Consider the following 19,021-nt stretch of genomic DNA (forward strand, 5'->3'; position numbering starts at 1 on the left):
TGATATTCTGAGTACCACTTAGGTGGGTCATTAAGTGTGGATTAGTTGCTAAAGCTTTCGTGTCTTGACCTCTTGAGCTTGTGAAGAGTTTTTCTGAGAAGATGGCTGTACTGCACTTAGTTGTGCTCTGGCTTGGCTTCGTGTATAGGGGCGAGCTGTGGTTTTGTGCCCTGTGCCAGCCAGATCTGTGTAGGGATTGCAGGGGGGTGCAGCATCCGGAGGTGCCACTATGGTTTGGCTACTGGATGGTGTCTGTAATTTATCTGTGGAGAGGGTCTGGGTTTGGGTCTGGGCTCTCCCCACAAAAATTTGGGCCCTCCCCACAAAAACCGACACCAGAACCAGAGGCACACAGAACACCATCACCAATCAACCACACCAGACCCAAACCCAGACCCTCTCCACAGATAAATTACAGACACCATCCAGTAGCCAAACCATAGTGGCACCTCCGGATGCTGCACCCCCCTGCAATCCCTACACAGATCTGGCTGGCACAGGGCACAAAACCACAGCTCGCCCCTATACACGAAGCCAAGCCAGAGCACAACTAAGTGCAGTACAGCCATCTTCTCAGAAAAACTCTTCACAAGCTCAAGAGGTCAAGACACGAAAGCTTTAGCAACTAATCCACACTTAATGACCCACCTAAGTGGTACTCAGAATATCACTCAAGAAATCACTCAAGATATCCCTCAAGTAATTAAGGAACAAAAGAAGAATAGGCACACTAACCTGGGAACTTCCTCTCTGCCCAGAACGTTGGAGGCTATACACCACACCCCCTCAACAGTATTTATAGGAACTCAAACACTGAGATCCTGCTCTGTTCCAGTAACAAGAAGCCGAAAGCACCAGCCTGAAGATGACGAGTGAGACCTCGTCGAAACGTCGCCTAGACACCCCAACTCTTACACGGGAAGACACCCGAAGACACCAAAACCTACATATATATATATATATATATATATATGCAGGTTTTGGTGTCTTCGGGTGTCTTCCCGTGTAAGAGTTGGGGTGTCTAGGCGACGTTTCGACGAGGTCTCACTCGTCATCTTCAGGCTGGTGCTTACGGCTTCTTGTTACTGGAACAGAGCAGGATCTCAGTGTTTGAGTTCCTATAAATACTGTTGAGGGGGTGTGGTGTATTCTGGGCAGAGAGGAAGTTCCCAGGATAGTGTGACTTTTCTTCTTTTGTTCCTTAATTACTTGAGGGATATCTTGAGTGATTTCTTGAATGCAGGTTTTGGTGTCTTCGGGTGTCTTCCCGTGTAAGAGTTGGGGTGTCTAGGCGACGTTTCGACGAGGTCTCACTCGTCATCTTCAGGCTGGTGCTTACGGCTTCTTGTTACTGGAACAGAGCAGGATCTCAGTGTTTGAGTTCCTATAAATACTGTTGAGGGGGTGTGGTGTATTCTGGGCAGAGAGGAAGTTCCCAGGATAGTGTGACTTTTCTTCTTTTGTTCCTTAATTACTTGAGGGATATCTTGAGTGATTTCTTGAGTGATATTCTGAGTACCACTTAGGAGGGTCATTAAGAGTGGATTAGTTGCTAAAGCTTTCGTGTCTTGACCTCTTGAGCTTGTGAAGAGTTTTTCTGAGAAGATGGCTGTACTGCATTCCTGTACCCGTGAAAATCTACGAAAGCAAATATATATATATATATATATATATATGTTTTCGTAGATTTTCACGGGTACAGGAATGCAGGTTTTGGTGTCCTCGGGTGTCTTCCCGTGTAAAAGTTGGGGTGTCTAGGCGACGTTTCGACGAGGTCTCACTCGTCATCTTCAGGCTGGTGTTTTCGGCTTCTTGTTACTGGAACAGAGCGGGATCTCAGTGTTTGAGTTCCTATAAATACTGTAGAGGGGTGTGGTGTATTGCCTCAAAAGTTCTGGGCAGAGGGGAAGTTCCCAGGCTAGTGTTCTTTTCTTCTTTTGTTCCTTAATTACTTGAGGGATATCTTGAGTGATTTCTTGAGTGATATTCTGAGTACCACTTAGGTGGGTCATTAGGTGTGGATTAGTTGCTAAAGCCTTCGTGTCTTGACCTCTTGAATTTGTGAAGAGTTTTTCTGGGAAGATGGCTGTACTGCACTTAGTTGTGCTTTGGCTTGGCTTCGTGTATAGGGGCGAGCTGTGGTTTTGTGCCCTGTGCCAGCCAGATCTGTGTAGGGATTGCAGGGGGGTGCAGCATCCGGAGGTGCCACTATGGTTTGGTTACTGGATGGTGTCTGTAATTTATCTGTGGAGAGGGTCTGGGTTTGGGTCTGGTGTGGTTGATTGGTGGTGGCGTTCTGTGTGCCTCTGGATCTGGTGTCGGTTTTTGTGGGGAGGGCTAATTTCCAGATGTCTGGCAGGCGGGACGTGTCGTCACGCTTGTTCATGTTGTGAGGGTGTTTCTCTATCTCGAGATAGAGAAACACCCTCACAACATGAACAAGCGTGACGACACGTCCCGCCTGCCAGACATCTGGAAATTAGCCCTCCCCACAAAAACCGACACCAGATCCAGAGGCACACAGAACGCCACCACCAATCAACCACACCAGACCCAAACCCAGACCCTCTCCATCGAGATAGAGAAACACCCTCACAACATGAACAAGCGTGACGACACGTCCCGCCTGCCAGACATCTGGAAATTAGCCCTCCCCACAAAAACCGACACCAGATCCAGAGGCACACAGAACGCCACCACCAATCAACCACACCAGACCCAAACCCAGACCCTCTCCATCGAGATAGAGAAACACCCTCACAACATGAACAAGCGTGACGACACGTCCCGCCTGCCAGACATCTGGAAATTAGCCCTCCCCACAAAAACCGACACCAGATCCAGAGGCACACAGAACGCCACCACCAATCAACCACACCAGACCCAAACCCAGACCCTCTCCACAGATAAATTACAGACACCATCCAGTAACCAAACCATAGTGGCACCTCCGGATGCTGCACCCCCCTGCAATCCCTACACAGATCTGGCTGGCACAGGGCACAAAACCACAGCTCGCCCCTATACACGAAGCCAAGCCAAAGCACAACTAAGTGCAGTACAGCCATCTTCCCAGAAAAACTCTTCACAAATTCAAGAGGTCAAGACACGAAGGCTTTAGCAACTAATCCACACCTAATGACCCACCTAAGTGGTACTCAGAATATCACTCAAGAAATCACTCAAGATATCCCTCAAGTAATTAAGGAACAAAAGAAGAAAAGAACACTAGCCTGGGAACTTCCCCTCTGCCCAGAACTTTTGAGGCAATACACCACACCCCTCTACAGTATTTATAGGAACTCAAACACTGAGATCCCGCTCTGTTCCAGTAACAAGAAGCCGAAAGCACCAGCCTGAAGATGACGAGTGAGACCTCGTCGAAACGTCGCCTAGACACCCCAACTTTTACACGGGAAGACACCCGAGGACACCAAAACCTGCATATATATATATATATATATATATATATATATATATGACAAAGGCTGCATCTCATTCACTGAGGACATAAATCCTGGCTTTGAAAATACAAGTTTCAGTGGATAATGTAAGAATATTGACAGTGAACATTGATCAAATAATCTAAAGGCTAGTACTTAGAAACGTTGCAGGGTAATTCTATTACACATCATTAGTAAAGTCTGAAAAATATATCAGTAAAATTTACTCACTTTTATAGTTTGACTTCGAATCTTCATGGGTGATCCAGCAAAAGGAACATCTATCATTGGTCTCTCATCAGATGGTTTGACAGTAACCCTTTCTGCAGGAGTGTGTGGTCTTCGAGGTGGAAAAATTTTAGGGGGCCCAGGTGGTGGTATATCAGAAGGAGATGGGGGAACAGAAACTGAACGTGGAACATCTAATGAACTTCTTCCCTTACCACGGTCTGTGAAGTCTGGAGAACCAATATAAATAGGTGCTGTGGGACTGCCATGTTTAAACTGCTGTCTCTGTTGCCACTCATACAGCTGCCACACAGTACCATCTTTGTTAGCTCGTCTCTCATCATGGGACATCTTCAAGTGGCTAACCCGGTCTTGAGCATACTTGTAGTCACTTGGCAGATTGCGATTTGAGGGCGGTGAACTTCCTGAAGGCTGCCTGGTATTCTTTGGCAAGGTATGATAATTCTCAGGAAAAGATATGGAATGACTGGGCACTTGGCGAATAAGGGACTGATCAGATGCAAGACTGTTTGAGAAAAATTGTTTCATTAAGTATTAAATGAGAATGCAGCTATTATTAAAGTCAAGGTTTCACAAAATCCAACTTTAGAATTCCTTTATTTAATTGAAGCAAACAAGTATGTGTAGAATCTCATAGGCCACAATAGCCTTTAACCATTTTTTCAGAGTTGACAGCCATTTGAAAGAGTGATGCCCTTTCATGGTGTACTTACTCAGGCTACTTTTGCCTCTGTTTTATCATGTTCAAAACCCTGCAAAATCTGCAGGCAAAATTTGGATTTTAAAAAGTGTGCTTGCACCATGTGAAGCAAGTTACTCAGCTCTTCTTAAAAACGGTCTCAAACCTGAGACAGTTTCCTTAGCAACATGTTGACCACTAGGTGGAGCATGCTATTAAACAAAATGTTATTTGTTTATCCTAAGGGTTCCCACCAGCACTTGCTGCCTGTCTTGGCAGAGCACTTAATGATTTTCTGTCTGTGGCAGCAAATGTGATGTGCTAGATGCTGTATGATTTGTAATTGTATTTTCATGAATTATTTTATTTTTTGTATTCTATTGCATTACGATTTGTATTCCAAATAATTCAAATTGTAACAAAATAGATAAAAGAATGAAAGAAGCGATAAAAACACAATTAAAATAAATATGATTATTTAACGTGGACATGCCACAGCCACTTGGATGCAGCTTGCAGACCACTTGTGGTCCATGGACCGTAGGCTGGAAACCCCTGCTTTATCCCAAAGAAAACAATCACCTGCAGTTGAAAAAAGGAAGCTTTCAACAAGATATGTTCAGTAAACATACATGCATTTTGTGGAAACAGAAAGGACGTTTCTGATACATTATCATTTGCTAAAAATGTCTCTATCCTCAGTTGAGTTATTTGTAAAATAATATTCTCAGCAAAAAAACAAGCAGATTCTCCCAAGGTTCTACATGACTTGACTACCTGGCTTCATGACAAGATTAATTATGCTTCATGACAAAAGTAGCTTAAAGCCTGAGCAGCCAATTTAACAGGAAACCATCATGTCACATAAGTAGTCTCATCTGTTGCACAATTAAGGAGCTATTGATTTAATGCATCAAATGACTTTACTGGGCCTTTTGCCAAGCTAACATTAAAAATCATTCTCACTTTTTTCTTGGAAGAAAACAAGCAAGGACCAGAAACACTTGGACTGCATCAACCAAGTAGCTGTTGGGTAGCATAAGCTCATCATGCTCATGCTGTGAAGGGTGCCCATCAGTTAAGTGTTAGAACTAAATGGATGGAAGACAAAGGACCATATAATTGTAGAGCTGGAAGAGACTCTGAGAGGGGAAGGGGAAGGGGGTTATTGACTTGTTTTGTTTTTGTTTTTATTATGTATTTTGTATTTTGATCTTGTATTCTCTTGCTGTGAACCACCTTGAGAGCTAAGGGTGAAGGTAGTATGCAAATTTAATGAATGAATGAATGGATGAATGAATGAATGAATTAGTCCAACCCCCTGCAATGCAGCAATATCAACTAAAGCATCCATGACGGACGTCCATCCAACTTCTGCTTAAAAGTTGCCACGAGGGTGAGTCCACCACCTTCCAAGAGAGTCTGTTCCACTGTTGAACAGCCCACACCATCAGAAAGTTATTTCTGATGTTTAGTCGGAATCATAAAAGATACGAGACTGTGAGACCAGAGTCCTGACAGAGGAATGAATAGCTGGCAGAAAACAAATAAGCTCATCCTTGAACTTTGCACAAATTTCTCTGTACATTTTAATCGGACTTTAAGGCACTCCTTTTACCCCTTCACAATTTTCCAGCTTGTATAACATGAAATTCACTGTCACTTTTATGTGGTCAGTGAAAAAGTTCTAGTTTTGCAAGGCTTCTTCCTCACTATATTCCTTTCCATGAATATTTTGAATGAACTCTGTCCTGCCATTTCATCTTTCTGGTTTTAGAGAGAATGCTGTTAGTCCCAGCTATTTATTGGTAGAGAGACGGAACAGTTTACTTCTTGACATTGAGAGGTTTGCTATAAAATAGTTGGGAATAAGCACACATTTGGTTGAATTCAAACATGTGCTATCAGATGCAAAAGCTGTCTCCCGTTCAGCAGAGGACAGATATCCCCTTTGCTTGAGAGTATTGAAAGTATTGCATAGGAAAAGTGAAACGACATTTTTTTTCTTCCACTTCTGCAAGAGGTTGTACAAGCAGAAGCATGCTACAGAACCTACTATAACACATGTGAACTACTGTGCTATCCAAGCATTTGCAGAGCACAATATCCGACTATTTCCCTTCTGTGCAGTTTTTTTTATTCAATCCATTTAATTTCCATTTTTGCGTCTGCTAGTATAATTTTAAAAACAGCAACACAATACTAAAACACAACTTACATGACAAACCAAGGCGAGAGAGAGAAATGTGAGCTTTAACGCCTTTTGTATATAGTCCTTTATATAATAATGCTATATAGTTCTTAAACTGTGCATAGGGCAGCACCAATACAAAAAAGGGACAGCTGGCAACACCACTGGTTCACTCACAAACACACACAATGCCCCCCAACAACCCTCCCCAAATGTTTTCAAGCAATTTTTGGAATTCTGTTCTACTAATAAAGACAAGAGGCTTAACTGGTGGGACAGGTAGCATTGCTGACATCTGTATTTTGCTCTATTGAAAAGTATTATTATTATTATTATTATTATTATTATTATTATTATTATTATTATTATTAGAAACAAAACTTCCCAACAATGGGGATGTGGCTGCTTTCCAGAATGGAGAGAGTTGATGCAGCGGGGGAGGCTAAGGTTGCAAGGTCTGGTTTTGCACATCACACCAAGCGAAACCTTGGCTTAGAACAAATTTGCAAATATGTGAAGGCTTCTGGACAGATGTTTGAAGCCATTCCAAGCGCAGTCACACCACAGATTTGTGTAATGTCATTATGATGTTGGTATTTTTCATTTCAATCCATTTGCTAATGATCTCTAGCATGCTAGAGGTGAGTAATGTGAGTATCACACATTAGTTTAAAGCAGAGGTGGCTAAGAGTTTTTGGTCCAAGTGCCACATTCACTCTTGGCCAAGCCTCCAGGAAGTCACATGCAAAGGTTGGATGTGGCCACCCAAGCCTCTCACATACATGCACACAGGACATACCCAGCCACAGAATCATGCACGCACACACACACACACACACACCTCTCCTTCTTTAGTTGATCCATGCAGATCAGGTAAGGAGGCGCTATCACCCTTCCCTTCTCATCAAATGATCAATTTGATGACTAAGGATGGGAAATTTGCATCCCTATCAGGACACAGAGCCAGGTGTAGAAGTTTTGCTGCCACTAAAATTGACAGCGTCTTGCAGCCCTCCCTTGCTAAGGCCCTAGCAACCCACTTTAAAGCAATAAAACAGACCATCTAAGCTTATTACTAACCTTTTAGGGTCTCCTTTTTGGACTTTTACCCAATGCTCTATGTGAGCCATATTGTTTTTCCTCTGTGTCTGCTTTTTCTGAGCTGGTCTGGAAACAAATCCTTGTTTATATAAACCGATACCATTCTGCTCCACTAGGCCAGGACTTGTATTTAACGAATTGGAAAGTGTTCCATTCTTCTCAACAGGCTGAGCTCTCTGGGACCGAGACAGACTTGACTCTGTATTCAATGTGCCAACTTCCGATACCAATGGATGTTTAGATTTCTCCCTTTTTGATTCCACCATGTTCTTCCTGACAGCATAATGCTCATCTTCTATTGCTTTTCTCATCTCTTCATGCTTATCATATGCAGAGGTTTCAGGAGATTTTCTGTAACATCCCTTTGCATCAGCAGAATCTAACTTTCCACATTGTTTGCAGGCATCCACATGATTAGCTTGAGGAACAGCTTGCTGATCTGGATTTCCTGTTTCTCTAAGGGGAAAAAAATATGTGCACTAAAAGTCAACACTTTATTTGTTGACACTGTACCTTTAGTAAGTTCTCTTTGTACAGACTTAATGCTTAGCAAACTTCTGTAATGCTAAGTGATGCCTCAGAGCTCTTAGTTTTGTCCCATCGCCTAAAGGCTGATACGCCATTTATGCAGACGTCATTCAGATTTAATATATGAATATTTTTTAAAATGCAAAATGTACTTTTTAACATTGCATTGATATCTGAGGCACAAACAATGGAAATCTAAATACAAACGATCCCCGAACTTGCCTCTTTGGTGATGAACGTGTTTGCATAAGAGCAGCTTGATTCATAGCACGGATCCAACCATTCATATCTTCTTGAGTATCTGCACTAAAGTAGTACGTGCGCATCCCTGAATGCTCTGCCTGAGAGCCAATAACAGAACTCTTGTTATAGATATAAGCCCTCATGCCTGTATGGACAGCCTGCAACAGTAGAAAGAAAGATGAATTAGGTAATTTTAAGGAAGGAGGGTAGGCAAAATTCCCTACATATGAATGTAGGTTGGGAGGTTTTTTTTGTCTGTTTGTTGGTCACATCTGATGAAATGTGCTGCTTTCCCTCCCATTTGCTTTCAACATTTTATTGTTTGAGCACCCCACTCTCCCACTAAAAACACACACACACACAAACACAAAAACCAATGATGAGACAGTGCTAAGATGTCTGAACTATATGGCAATATAAAGTATATAAATCTGAGCTTAAAATAAAATAGAATAGTTTGGTAGTTTTTAAAACCCAACAGGACTGCATCACATTTCCAAATAACCAGGGTAGTCCTTGTAACTAAACAGAAAGTTTTACTACCAAAATCACTGCAGAGCAGCAACTTGGCATGCTGTAGTTTTTCCTCCCACTAAGCACATTTGTGATAGGGTATTTTTGTGGTGGGGGTGTGTGTCTTTCATAATGTTGTGATATTGTTACAGAATTTTATTTAGCCTTTGTACCAGTAAAATTAATTCTTCATGATGTTCCTCTTGATGCATTTTGTTTACTGCAAATGTGACACAAACAAGCTACTAGCTATTTTATTTGCTATTTCCCTTGCTGAATTTACAAACTTGAATATATTTTATAGATCACTGTATGAGGTTTAATCAGTTGAGAAGAAAAGTAGGCTACATATCTTGTGGTGCATAAATGTTAAAGTATCATTTTGTAATGAAGAAATTATTTCCCTTTTAATTATAGTTTGGTCTTTGAAAAAGCTTTGTTGAAAGGTCACTAGAGATGAATGAAAATTAATAGTACTTTTGAGCTTATATTGAGGAAAATATGCTTCAATAAAAATATAATGAAAGGTTCTATTAAAAAGTAAAAACAATGTCTTTACTTTAAAAAGTAAAGAAAATGAGTGGCATAATCATACGGGATCCAACATAATGGGGCTATGTTAGTACAAGGAATGGAGTTCTACTGCAGCGGTTTTTCAAGGCATGCCCCTAATAGTAATAACATGCAAGGAAGCACAGGACAAAGGCTTGGTGAAAGGGGAAACTAGAAGATTACAAATTGCACAAAATAAGTACAGTACAGCCACATCAGCATGGACAAGGAAGGGATACACCCAAGATGCCAGAGGGAAATAAATACAGAAATAAATATTGCTGCAGAATCGCAACACCAACACTAAACACAAACACATTATTCACAAAGCCCTAACAATATGTGCTGCTCCAAATATTAAAGGGTATAGTTAAATACAAGCAGCATGTTACTTGTAGGCTTGGAGCAGCACAGGTTTCAATATCAGTCATGTAAAGCAAGACATAAAACTATAATTCTCAATAGTTAACAGAGTTAAAATCAATGGCAGCAAGAGCAATCCCACCCACCCATCCACCCCTGCCATTGTTGGCAAATTTTGAACATTAGAGCTTCAGAGTTCCTATATGCATAAGAAAAGATGAAAGAAACTCAGTGTCCTGCAATGTTTGCCTAGTTTCTCAGGCCTAGTGTCCTACCTCTTCTTCTGTGCACCAAACTACATGTGACATTAACTGTCTAGTTTGGTGTTGCACTTGTCTTTTTCCCTTTTTATTGTGAATAGCAGCTGATGGGGACTCTCCAATCAGTATAAGGACTATGGTACTATGGTGTGTGTGTGTGTGTGTGTGTGTGTGTGTGTGTGTGTGTGTGGCAGTTAACCCTTACCTTCCACACCGCAGTCACTATTTGGCATGGAGAGAAAATTTGGCATGGAGAGAAAATTCAATTGATACCAAGTGTATCTTTTTTATATGTATTTTTGCTACCTCTTTAACCATTGCTTCAGTCACCTGCAGTCATTCAAGGCAATATGCATCAATGAAACTTGCATCAATGAAACTTGCAGATACATATCTGCAAAGGGCTGCAGCTGTAGACTGTGTGTACCACAGGTCACCACAACATCTACTCAAGATAAAAAATAAAAAGCAGAAGTTCTGTTTTGTACATGGCAGGGACTACCATGGGTATGCAGACCTGTACATACTAGGTATTCCTGAAATGTCTAAAGTAGCCTAATATGAGACTGCCCTCATGAAAGGGTGTTACAGTTTAATTTGATACACTGTGGATCCTTAACTAATAAAAGGATATCAGAACCAAAACTGCTTCTGTGACTGCAACATACAGCCAGACAGACTAGACAACACACCACTTCAGGCACACCTACATCTCCTCCAGGCTTCAACATGTGTGGCCATGGCCTAGCTCACATTTATATCGAACCTGCCTCCTGATTGTTGAACACTGGTGAACTAATTTATAGGATTTCAGTTGTGGCCTCTCTAATAAGGGAACCTATATACAATCATGTGACCAATCTGACATGGTCCTGTGCAATGTTTGCAATAGGGAAAATCCATCTTGGTGTGCTTGTCCTATATAGCGCTATAATCAGGCTGCGAGCATTTTCTGTGGTGGCTCCCCATTTGTGGAATGCTCTCCCCAGGGAAGCTCACTTTAGGCGCCAGGCAAAATCTTTTCTCTGTAACCAGGCCGTTGACCTTTAACTATCTAGTGGGATGTTTTTAATGTATTTCTGTCCTTTTGGTTTTAATGTATCTATCTGGGGTTTATTGTCTGTTTGCTGGGTTACAGGTCAGTTTGGGTTGCCCTGGGCAAAAAAACTCCAAAATATGTGGAGGGAGGGTTGATTTGCAAAAAAAGGGGGGGGAAGGGTAAAATAAATAGACTGCACTGTGCAATTGGAAAATTCTAATGAGAAATGGTGGTTGAATGCTATGTGAAGACATAAAGAGAAGTACTGTATGTAACTGAAGGTGTGTGTGTGTGTGTGTGTGTGTGTGTGTGAGAGAGAGAGAGAGAGAGAGAGAGAGAGAGAGAGAGAGAGAGAGAGACTGCATGTGTGTGTGGTATTATTATTTTATGTTTATTAAAGCAACACTTTTAAAAATAGGACTTGGGAGATAATATTATACAGAAGGGATTGCCTGCATTTCTGAACATGCACGAAAGATAAGAAAAAAAATAGGGCCAGTTTGGAAATAACATTAAACCATAATTTAGTGTTATGTGTATGAGTCATGGGAAGCCACTGGCATGCATCCTCCCCACTTCTTTCGCGTATGAGAACAGGGGGAGATCAAAAGCTATGCCTTCTATTTTAAACTAACCAGAGCTCTCTGTTACATCTGAGCACAAGCAGAAGAAAAACTTGGCAAACAGTAGAGCATAGATTAGAAAGATGTTGATTGGTTTGATAGAGATTTTAATTTGAAAATGTCAGCTGCTCATTCCACAACAGACTTTGTAAGAGAAAGATAATTTACAGACTGAAAGAGAAACCAATATCTAACACTGAGGATGAAATATATTGCATGGTTGTATAAGACAGGCAACACTACAAAGGGATGTATGAAAAATCATATAGAGAAAGACGGGGACAAAAATTTAAAGGAATAAAAAAGACAACATTACACAGAATACCTAAGGAAAGGAATAAAGTAATGCACTGGCAGTTAAAAATTCACAGGCAAGCCAGAAAACAAATTATGGATACTTAAATAAAGAATAAGGAAGGTGGGGTGGGGTCAGGTGGAACGGCGACTCTGGGAGTAAAAAAAATGCCAACAGCAGGGTCTACACTTGAAGCACGGCTAACTATTTAGAAAGCTGAAATGCAATATTCAAATTTTTTTACATCATGTAGCGAAAAGGGTGATGGTGGAATGTAATAAAAAATAGAGGGGCAAAATACAAACATTTTCATGGGTCTTCACTTCTGCAAAACTAATTATGAATCTCTTTTTTTCCCATGTATGTCCATAACTTCCTTCTTTGTATGGGTTCAGCCAACAGATCTTCAGAGCATATTGGCTTGTGATAGTAAGCTATTAACCGATATAGCAATTCATACAATCCCTATGCTGCCTATACAGCAGGGGTCAGGAAACTGTGGCCCTCCAGATGTTTTAATAAAGCAACAGCCATCTGGAAGGCCACAGGTTCCCTGCCTCTTATATACAAGCTATAGATTGGATAAAGCCCATCTTCTCCCTGCTGAAGGATTAGACTGAAGAATAATTTACAATGCTTACTTGGTTTCAAAATATAATTATAGTTTTTGACAGCACAAAATCCATCTAATCCTCCCTATAGGATCTCAACTACATGCATTACTGGATATTACTGAGTATTTATTAGAAGACCGAAGCTTCATAAATCCACCACCAAGTTCCCATATGCACATGCAGACTTCTTGGAACCAAGTCTTTCCCCACCCCCCATTACTGCATTTAGTATATTCTGAATCACTGAACTCCTCTCATTCATTTACACAACAGTACTGAAACTTTCTGAGTAGGGAATAGCCTTCATTCAAAACCGGGGATGGGGAACTGTTGGCTATCTACATGCTGTTGAATTATGACTCCCATATACCACAATAAGCATGTCTAAAACCAGGGGGTATAAGAGTTGTAGTCTAGCATAATATGGAGCCCCAAAGTTTCCCACACCTGATACAGTGGTGCCCCGCAAGACGAATGCCTCGCAAGACGAAAAACTTGCTAGACGAAAGGGTTTTTCGGTTTTGCGTTGCTTTGCTAGACGAAAACGTCTTCCACTTTTTTAAAAAAGCTGCTTGAAGAGGCGCAGTTGCGACGGACCGTGCCTCGCAAGACGAAAAACATTGCAAGACGAAAAGACTCACGGAACAAATTCTTTTCGTCTTGCGAGGCACCACTGTACAAATGAACTCAAATAAAGGTCTTTTACACTTCCTTCAAAGCTCAATATATGGTGGACTGTTATTACTGCAGTTCTTTTGGCTAGTGACAGCCTCTCCATTGTACAGTGGTGCCTCGCAAGACGAAAAGAATCCGTTCTGTGATTCTCTTCGTCTAGCGGTTTTTTCGTCTTGCGAAGCAAGCCCATTGACGGATTAGCGGATTAGCGCTATTAGCGGCTTTTAGCGGCTTATCGGATCAGCTGATAAGCGGCTTAGCGGCATAGAAAAAAGGAGGGGAGGAAAAAACCCCGCAGGAACTCGCAAGACATTTTCGTCTTGCGAAGCAAGCCCATAGGAGATTTGTTTTGCGAAGCACCTCCAAAACGGAGAACTCTTTCGTCTAGCGAGTTTTCCGTCTTGCGAGGCATTCGTCTTGCAGGGCACCACTGTACCTCTGCCTATAGAGCAGCTACAATCTCATTTTAAAAGCAAAAGCAGATACTGTACAGTTTCATTATCAATTATCTAGTTAAAATGGAAGCAAGCAGAACATTGCACGTTTCCACATCCAGCAGCTGAAGAAAGCATATTTACAGTATTTGAGTAAGCAACATGTGCAGTGTTATCAGCAAATTCTTTCCACTGGAAGGGTCAGCTCCAGTGTGATTAAATTAAACTGTCCAAACATATCCAGTTATCTCTTAGCAACGTAGCAAATGAACAACATGTACATGTGTGAATGTAAGCGTGAGGACAATCAGTGACAGGAAAACACAGAAGAGCTTTGTGATGTCTTAAATTATGAGTAAGAATTTCTAAAGCACAGCAGTCTGCAGGAAAACACATACACATTCACAATAGGGATGAAAAAGTAATATTTGTACCTATTCATGCATTCAGATGCCCTTATTCTGGAAAGAGGGAGAAGAAAAGGCAGCCTCTCTCCCATATTGCACAGAAGAAGAAATGGAGAGCAAACCCCAAGAGCATACCAATAAGAACAAAACAAGGACAAAAATTCAGTAAGTTAAAAGAACAGAATTCCTAAACAATAGAAAGTTGGCATGATGAAACAAGAAATTGAAGTCCATCCCCTCAGACACAGGCATTATTACTTATTTTCACACAACACCTGTTTACACACTGAGCTCTTTAGAAGTTCACCTACTCAAAATGCTCACACCCTTAATTCCTCCCACACAAGCCCTCAGGGTCAAAATACAGCAGCACTTTTAAATGCAACCTACTTGAATTGAAATAATTAAGAAGAATTGCAAAGGGGCTGTGTAATTGCTAGCAAAGTGCCTTCCAGATTTCTCTCTACCTCTAGCCAGTCCAGGCAACCTAATTCAGCGCAGAGGCTCACTAGATAGGAAGAAATGTGTAATAACTCAATCTACTGAACGTCTCTGTAAGTTAGCTATTTGCCTCTGAAGTTTAAATTTTAGCATTGCTAAGCAGAGACAACTAAGGAATATTGAGTAATGTACAAGCAATACACTATGGATCATTGTGATTCTTGCAAAGGAAAAAGTTGATTTATACCAGATAACAAAAAACAAACCACCCAACCCTAAATAAATAAGTACATCCTTCTAAATGTCCTATTTTAAAACTGTTCTGGAAGCTTTTTAAAAGGAGTGTTACTTTTCAAGTAAGAAATGAGTTGGATAGGCCGCATTAAATTTGACAAACTTCAATTTTTAGTCCTATATGAACTAACCTGGGACCATGTCACATTGAACATAATGTACAAGAATTGCACTGTTAAAATGATTTAATAATGAGCTTGAATATAATATTTCAGCTTTGTTTAATATAAAACACATCTTAACAATTCTGCAAGTAGTGTTTATGACACAATAAACATTTTGGAAAAGGATCCACATAAATTTGCATCAATAATGCAAAGTATGAAGCAGAGGAAAGTTGGACCCTGAAGAATTTTTAGAATGAAAGTCTGCAGTGCTAACACTTTCATTAGAATAATAAATACAACTATTTCCTAATGACAAACAATCCTTCTTGAAAGTTGGAATGATTTAAGTTGAATTTACTGCCCAGCACGTATGTTTATGACTGCAGTCAAATAAGGATACATTTTAATCAAAGTGGTAATAATAAATCCAAAGGTAGCAGTTGTTTATCATATATACATACATTAAGTTGGACCCAACATTGTTAAGTAATGTGGGAAATTGAATTACTTTGAGCTTACGCCTTAGGATACAGAAAAGAGAAAAGCACTGCAGAAGAGACAAATAACCACACTGTTTGCCTCAAAGGACCAATTCAGATATTACATTTTTCACCAGGGAAAAGAGGGGAAGACAGAGATAAAAAGATTAGGCCATTTTTTCTCTTATAATGCCTTTCCATAAAAATAAAAAAGCAGACGTCTGAATAGATCCTTAGAAGCAAACTGTCTAGAAGGATAATTCAGCGAGCACATTTTCTCTTCAGGGGATCCCATTCAAGAATATTTTAAACATGGAGATCTGTGGAAACGTCAACCATTTATTTCCCTTTTCCAATTAACTACATGTTCTAATATTCCAGAATTTAATGTAGCACATGCAATGGATAAGGAAGCAAGTTTCAGCATTTATGCATTAATGTATAATGCTTCCTTGGGTATCTGTATATGGGAATTGCTTCCCCGACAAATGTAATACTGCCCTATTACAGTAATTAATAAACAGAAATTAATATGATGGTAATTGGAGCAAATGATAACAAATAATTTAGCATTACCGTTTGATAACTAGAATAAAGTATATTATGCCCTAATGTTTAACTCATTGCATGGGCATAGGAAGGGGGGGGCAGTCAGCCCTGGGTGTAATCCATGAAGGGGGTGACAAAAAGGTGAGCCCCCGCAGTGTGCCTTTTTTGTCACCCCCCTCCCCTCATGGATGACACCCGGGGTGGACTGCCTCCACTGCCCCCCCTTCCTACGCCCCTGCCTTTAGTCAGAAGAAGGGACCCATTGTAATAGGACTTCTTTTTATTTTGAATAAAATTGTATTAAGACCTTTCATAGTACATTACAATAAAAAAGCCAATCTAAACAGAAATAGAAAAAAATAAAATAATAATACAAAGTCTTCTTTCACAGGTAAATCTTAACTTGTGCCATACAGAGAGATGTGAACCCTCCTAGTTCTCAGCTGGGAACTTCCCTATCTTCTTCCATCCTCCCACCCTGGAGATCTTCCGTTCCCTGCCTCTTACACAGGGGTAATAGGACCTATTTTTCAACTTACTTTTTAATATTTAGATTTCCCCACTTTAAATTCAAATAACACACATTATTGCTATGCTTTTTATTTCAAACTGCATTAAACAGCACTAAACTGATTAGAAAAGTTAGCTATAAAACTAATGAGTGATAGAATTCTGGTCAGATGGTACTTTAAAGCTGACAAGCAATGGCACTTTAACAAGCATTTTTAAAATACTGCTTTGGAACTTCTAGAAAAATTAATATGTTCTTCACTTCTAGATGATGATATACAATTTGAAGTGGTCTTGATCTTAAACCTAGGATCAGAAAGCAGATGAATTATTTAACAAGAAGAAATATCAATACTTCAGGCCATGGTAGGTTTTCTTGGAACAGCATCAAGTAGATATTTCCTTAAATCCATCTATGATGTCAAATATGCAGAGATGCATACTGATATCAACTGGAAAGAATATAATATTTTACCCGAAGGATTTTGGATGTAATACAAATATGCTGATATTTCCTTTAAGACACTTCCCTCATTGATCCCATAATATTAAGCTTAGGAAGCAGGTTCAGAGTTTAAGCACTAATAGATGATTAAAGGGTAACATAGATTCAAATATCATCATCAGAAATAGGTTTTATTTCAGGTACTCCGAGCATAGATGATAAATGTGCATGCTTTGAAGTTCAGTCATTGTCTATACATATTCCATTATACAAATAACCTAGTCTTCATTGAAGTGATGCTTAATCATAAAAAACAAAAGTACTTCTAAGTTAAAAAGAAATTAAAAACCAAGACATTCCTTGACATTTTAAATTTACGGTTAACACCTTGCACATCACTGTTATCTCCAATAAGAATTAAGGATTCACAGTGCACTGTTATACGTTATGTAGACAGACGGAGGTCACATTAAGTTCAGTGAGACTTGCTCCCAGGGTTGCAGCCTTAGTCATGCATAGCATTAACAAAATTCAGCATGTTATTGAGTAGGCATGCAACTTCATATATTTTAATACTGGGCTGAGGCATCAATGCATTGCTGCAGCCAATCCAAAATTTGACTATATGTTGAATGCAATCCAATTTACACTTTATATTTTAAAAAGCCAGGGGGTAAGATTCAATCACACCACCACCTCTCTGAGTGCAAGTGGGAAGCATTTGTGCATGAGAATGGGAAACAGGCACGTTTCTTCTGAAATCAACTCCTTATACCTTGAACTTATACTGCTGATCTTGACAGGGGTTTGGGGATTGGACACAAGATGCTCTTTGAAGGGCTGAGGTTAAAAGTCCTCTTCTGCAGGCGCAGCCAGCCAGTTTTTTAGAATGAAAAATCAAATTACTGCAAGACACTTTTAAGACTGTTGGAACAAAACATGTGTCGGCTGATTGAATTTAGTAATATTTGTAAGCCTCTTAAGAATTTTGTTATGCCTCTATGGACAGGGGTACACCGAAAGGTGAGACTATGCTCCCAGCTCTTCTCCTCCTTCGCACAAATAGCTGTAACCACTGGGTTGCTCAGTTCAGAAGCTGTTTATTAGGGACATGTTACATCACATTCTGATTTCTCACTGAATATAATCTGGCACTTTCTTCTTAGGAGGATGACTCTCTGGATATATGCGACAGTCTACCTTTCAGTACTGCACACCACGTTTCACCCCCAATATCCTGATGGAATACCAACTAATTTTTACAGACAAGTTGACCTCCTTGGAGCCTTCTCCAAATGATTCCTAAAATGAAGAACTAACCTGGAAATAGAACACATTGCTTGGTGTCCCCTTAATGTTCCTAAGTAACACCCTATACACCAAATAACAAAAAACAACCTCGACACACAAAAACACAAAAAGGGGGCATGGAGATGAAACAGAAAAAGCTAGCAGCCTGGCCACAATGACTCTTGAACTGGTAATCTCAAGAGTGGGTTATTGCAATGTATTGTATGTTGTGCTGCCTTTGAAGTTGGTCTGGAAGCTGCAGCTATTGCAAAATGCCGCAGCTAGGCTTTTAACTGGCACAGCTTATGAAGGAGTTGCATTGGCTGCTGATATGCTACAAAACCAAGTTCAAGATGCCTGCACCAACATGTAAAACATTATATGGCTTAGGATCTGGATAGATAAAACTGAACAGAGGACTTTTCCCCATATCAATCTGCCTGGAATCAAGCTCCACTGTAATGATAAGTGTTCAAAGAACAGCCCAAGTGATAGGACTGCATACAGTCACAAAAGTGGATTTAAACATTGCCATACTCTCGCATTGCAAAAACATAGAGGGCACATTATCACAAATTGTTAACAGCTCCATTTAGTGAATTCAAATTAAACAAGCACTTTGAAGCAAAATAATAATTTAAACAGAAGAAAAACAGAAGAAAAACAGTATTGCCGTATCATTTATTTGGATGTAAAC

The 19,021-nt window shown here is 40.2% G+C and overlaps 1 protein-coding gene across 32 annotated transcripts in view; it reads right to left on the reverse strand.

The window, feature by feature from the left end:
- The window catches only part of PLEKHA7 (pleckstrin homology domain containing A7), a 167,536-nt gene that overhangs the window by 41,918 nt on the left and 106,597 nt on the right, over positions 1–19,021 (reverse strand). For 23 of the 32 annotated variants that reach the window (XR_014519438.1, XM_083476542.1, XM_083476545.1 and 20 more), the window contains 3 exons: positions 8,414–8,592; positions 7,643–8,119; positions 3,675–4,197 (listed from right to left, as the gene is read on the reverse strand). Coding sequence is in view for 31 of the 32 variants with exons in the window: in XM_083476542.1 (XP_083332668.1) it covers positions 3,675–4,197; positions 7,643–8,119; positions 8,414–8,592 (1,179 nt within the window). In the remaining variant the exon portion in view is untranslated. Of the gene's footprint in view, positions 1–3,674; positions 4,198–7,642; positions 8,120–8,413; positions 8,593–14,236; positions 16,145–19,021 lie in introns of those variants that run through there. The other 9 variants (XM_083476535.1, XM_083476531.1, XM_083476525.1 and 6 more) reach the window with 2 other exon arrangements.

This window comes from Podarcis liolepis, assembly GCF_965112155.1.
Source record: "Podarcis liolepis genome assembly, chromosome: 1".
Lineage (NCBI taxonomy): Eukaryota > Metazoa > Chordata > Lepidosauria > Squamata > Lacertidae > Podarcis > Podarcis liolepis.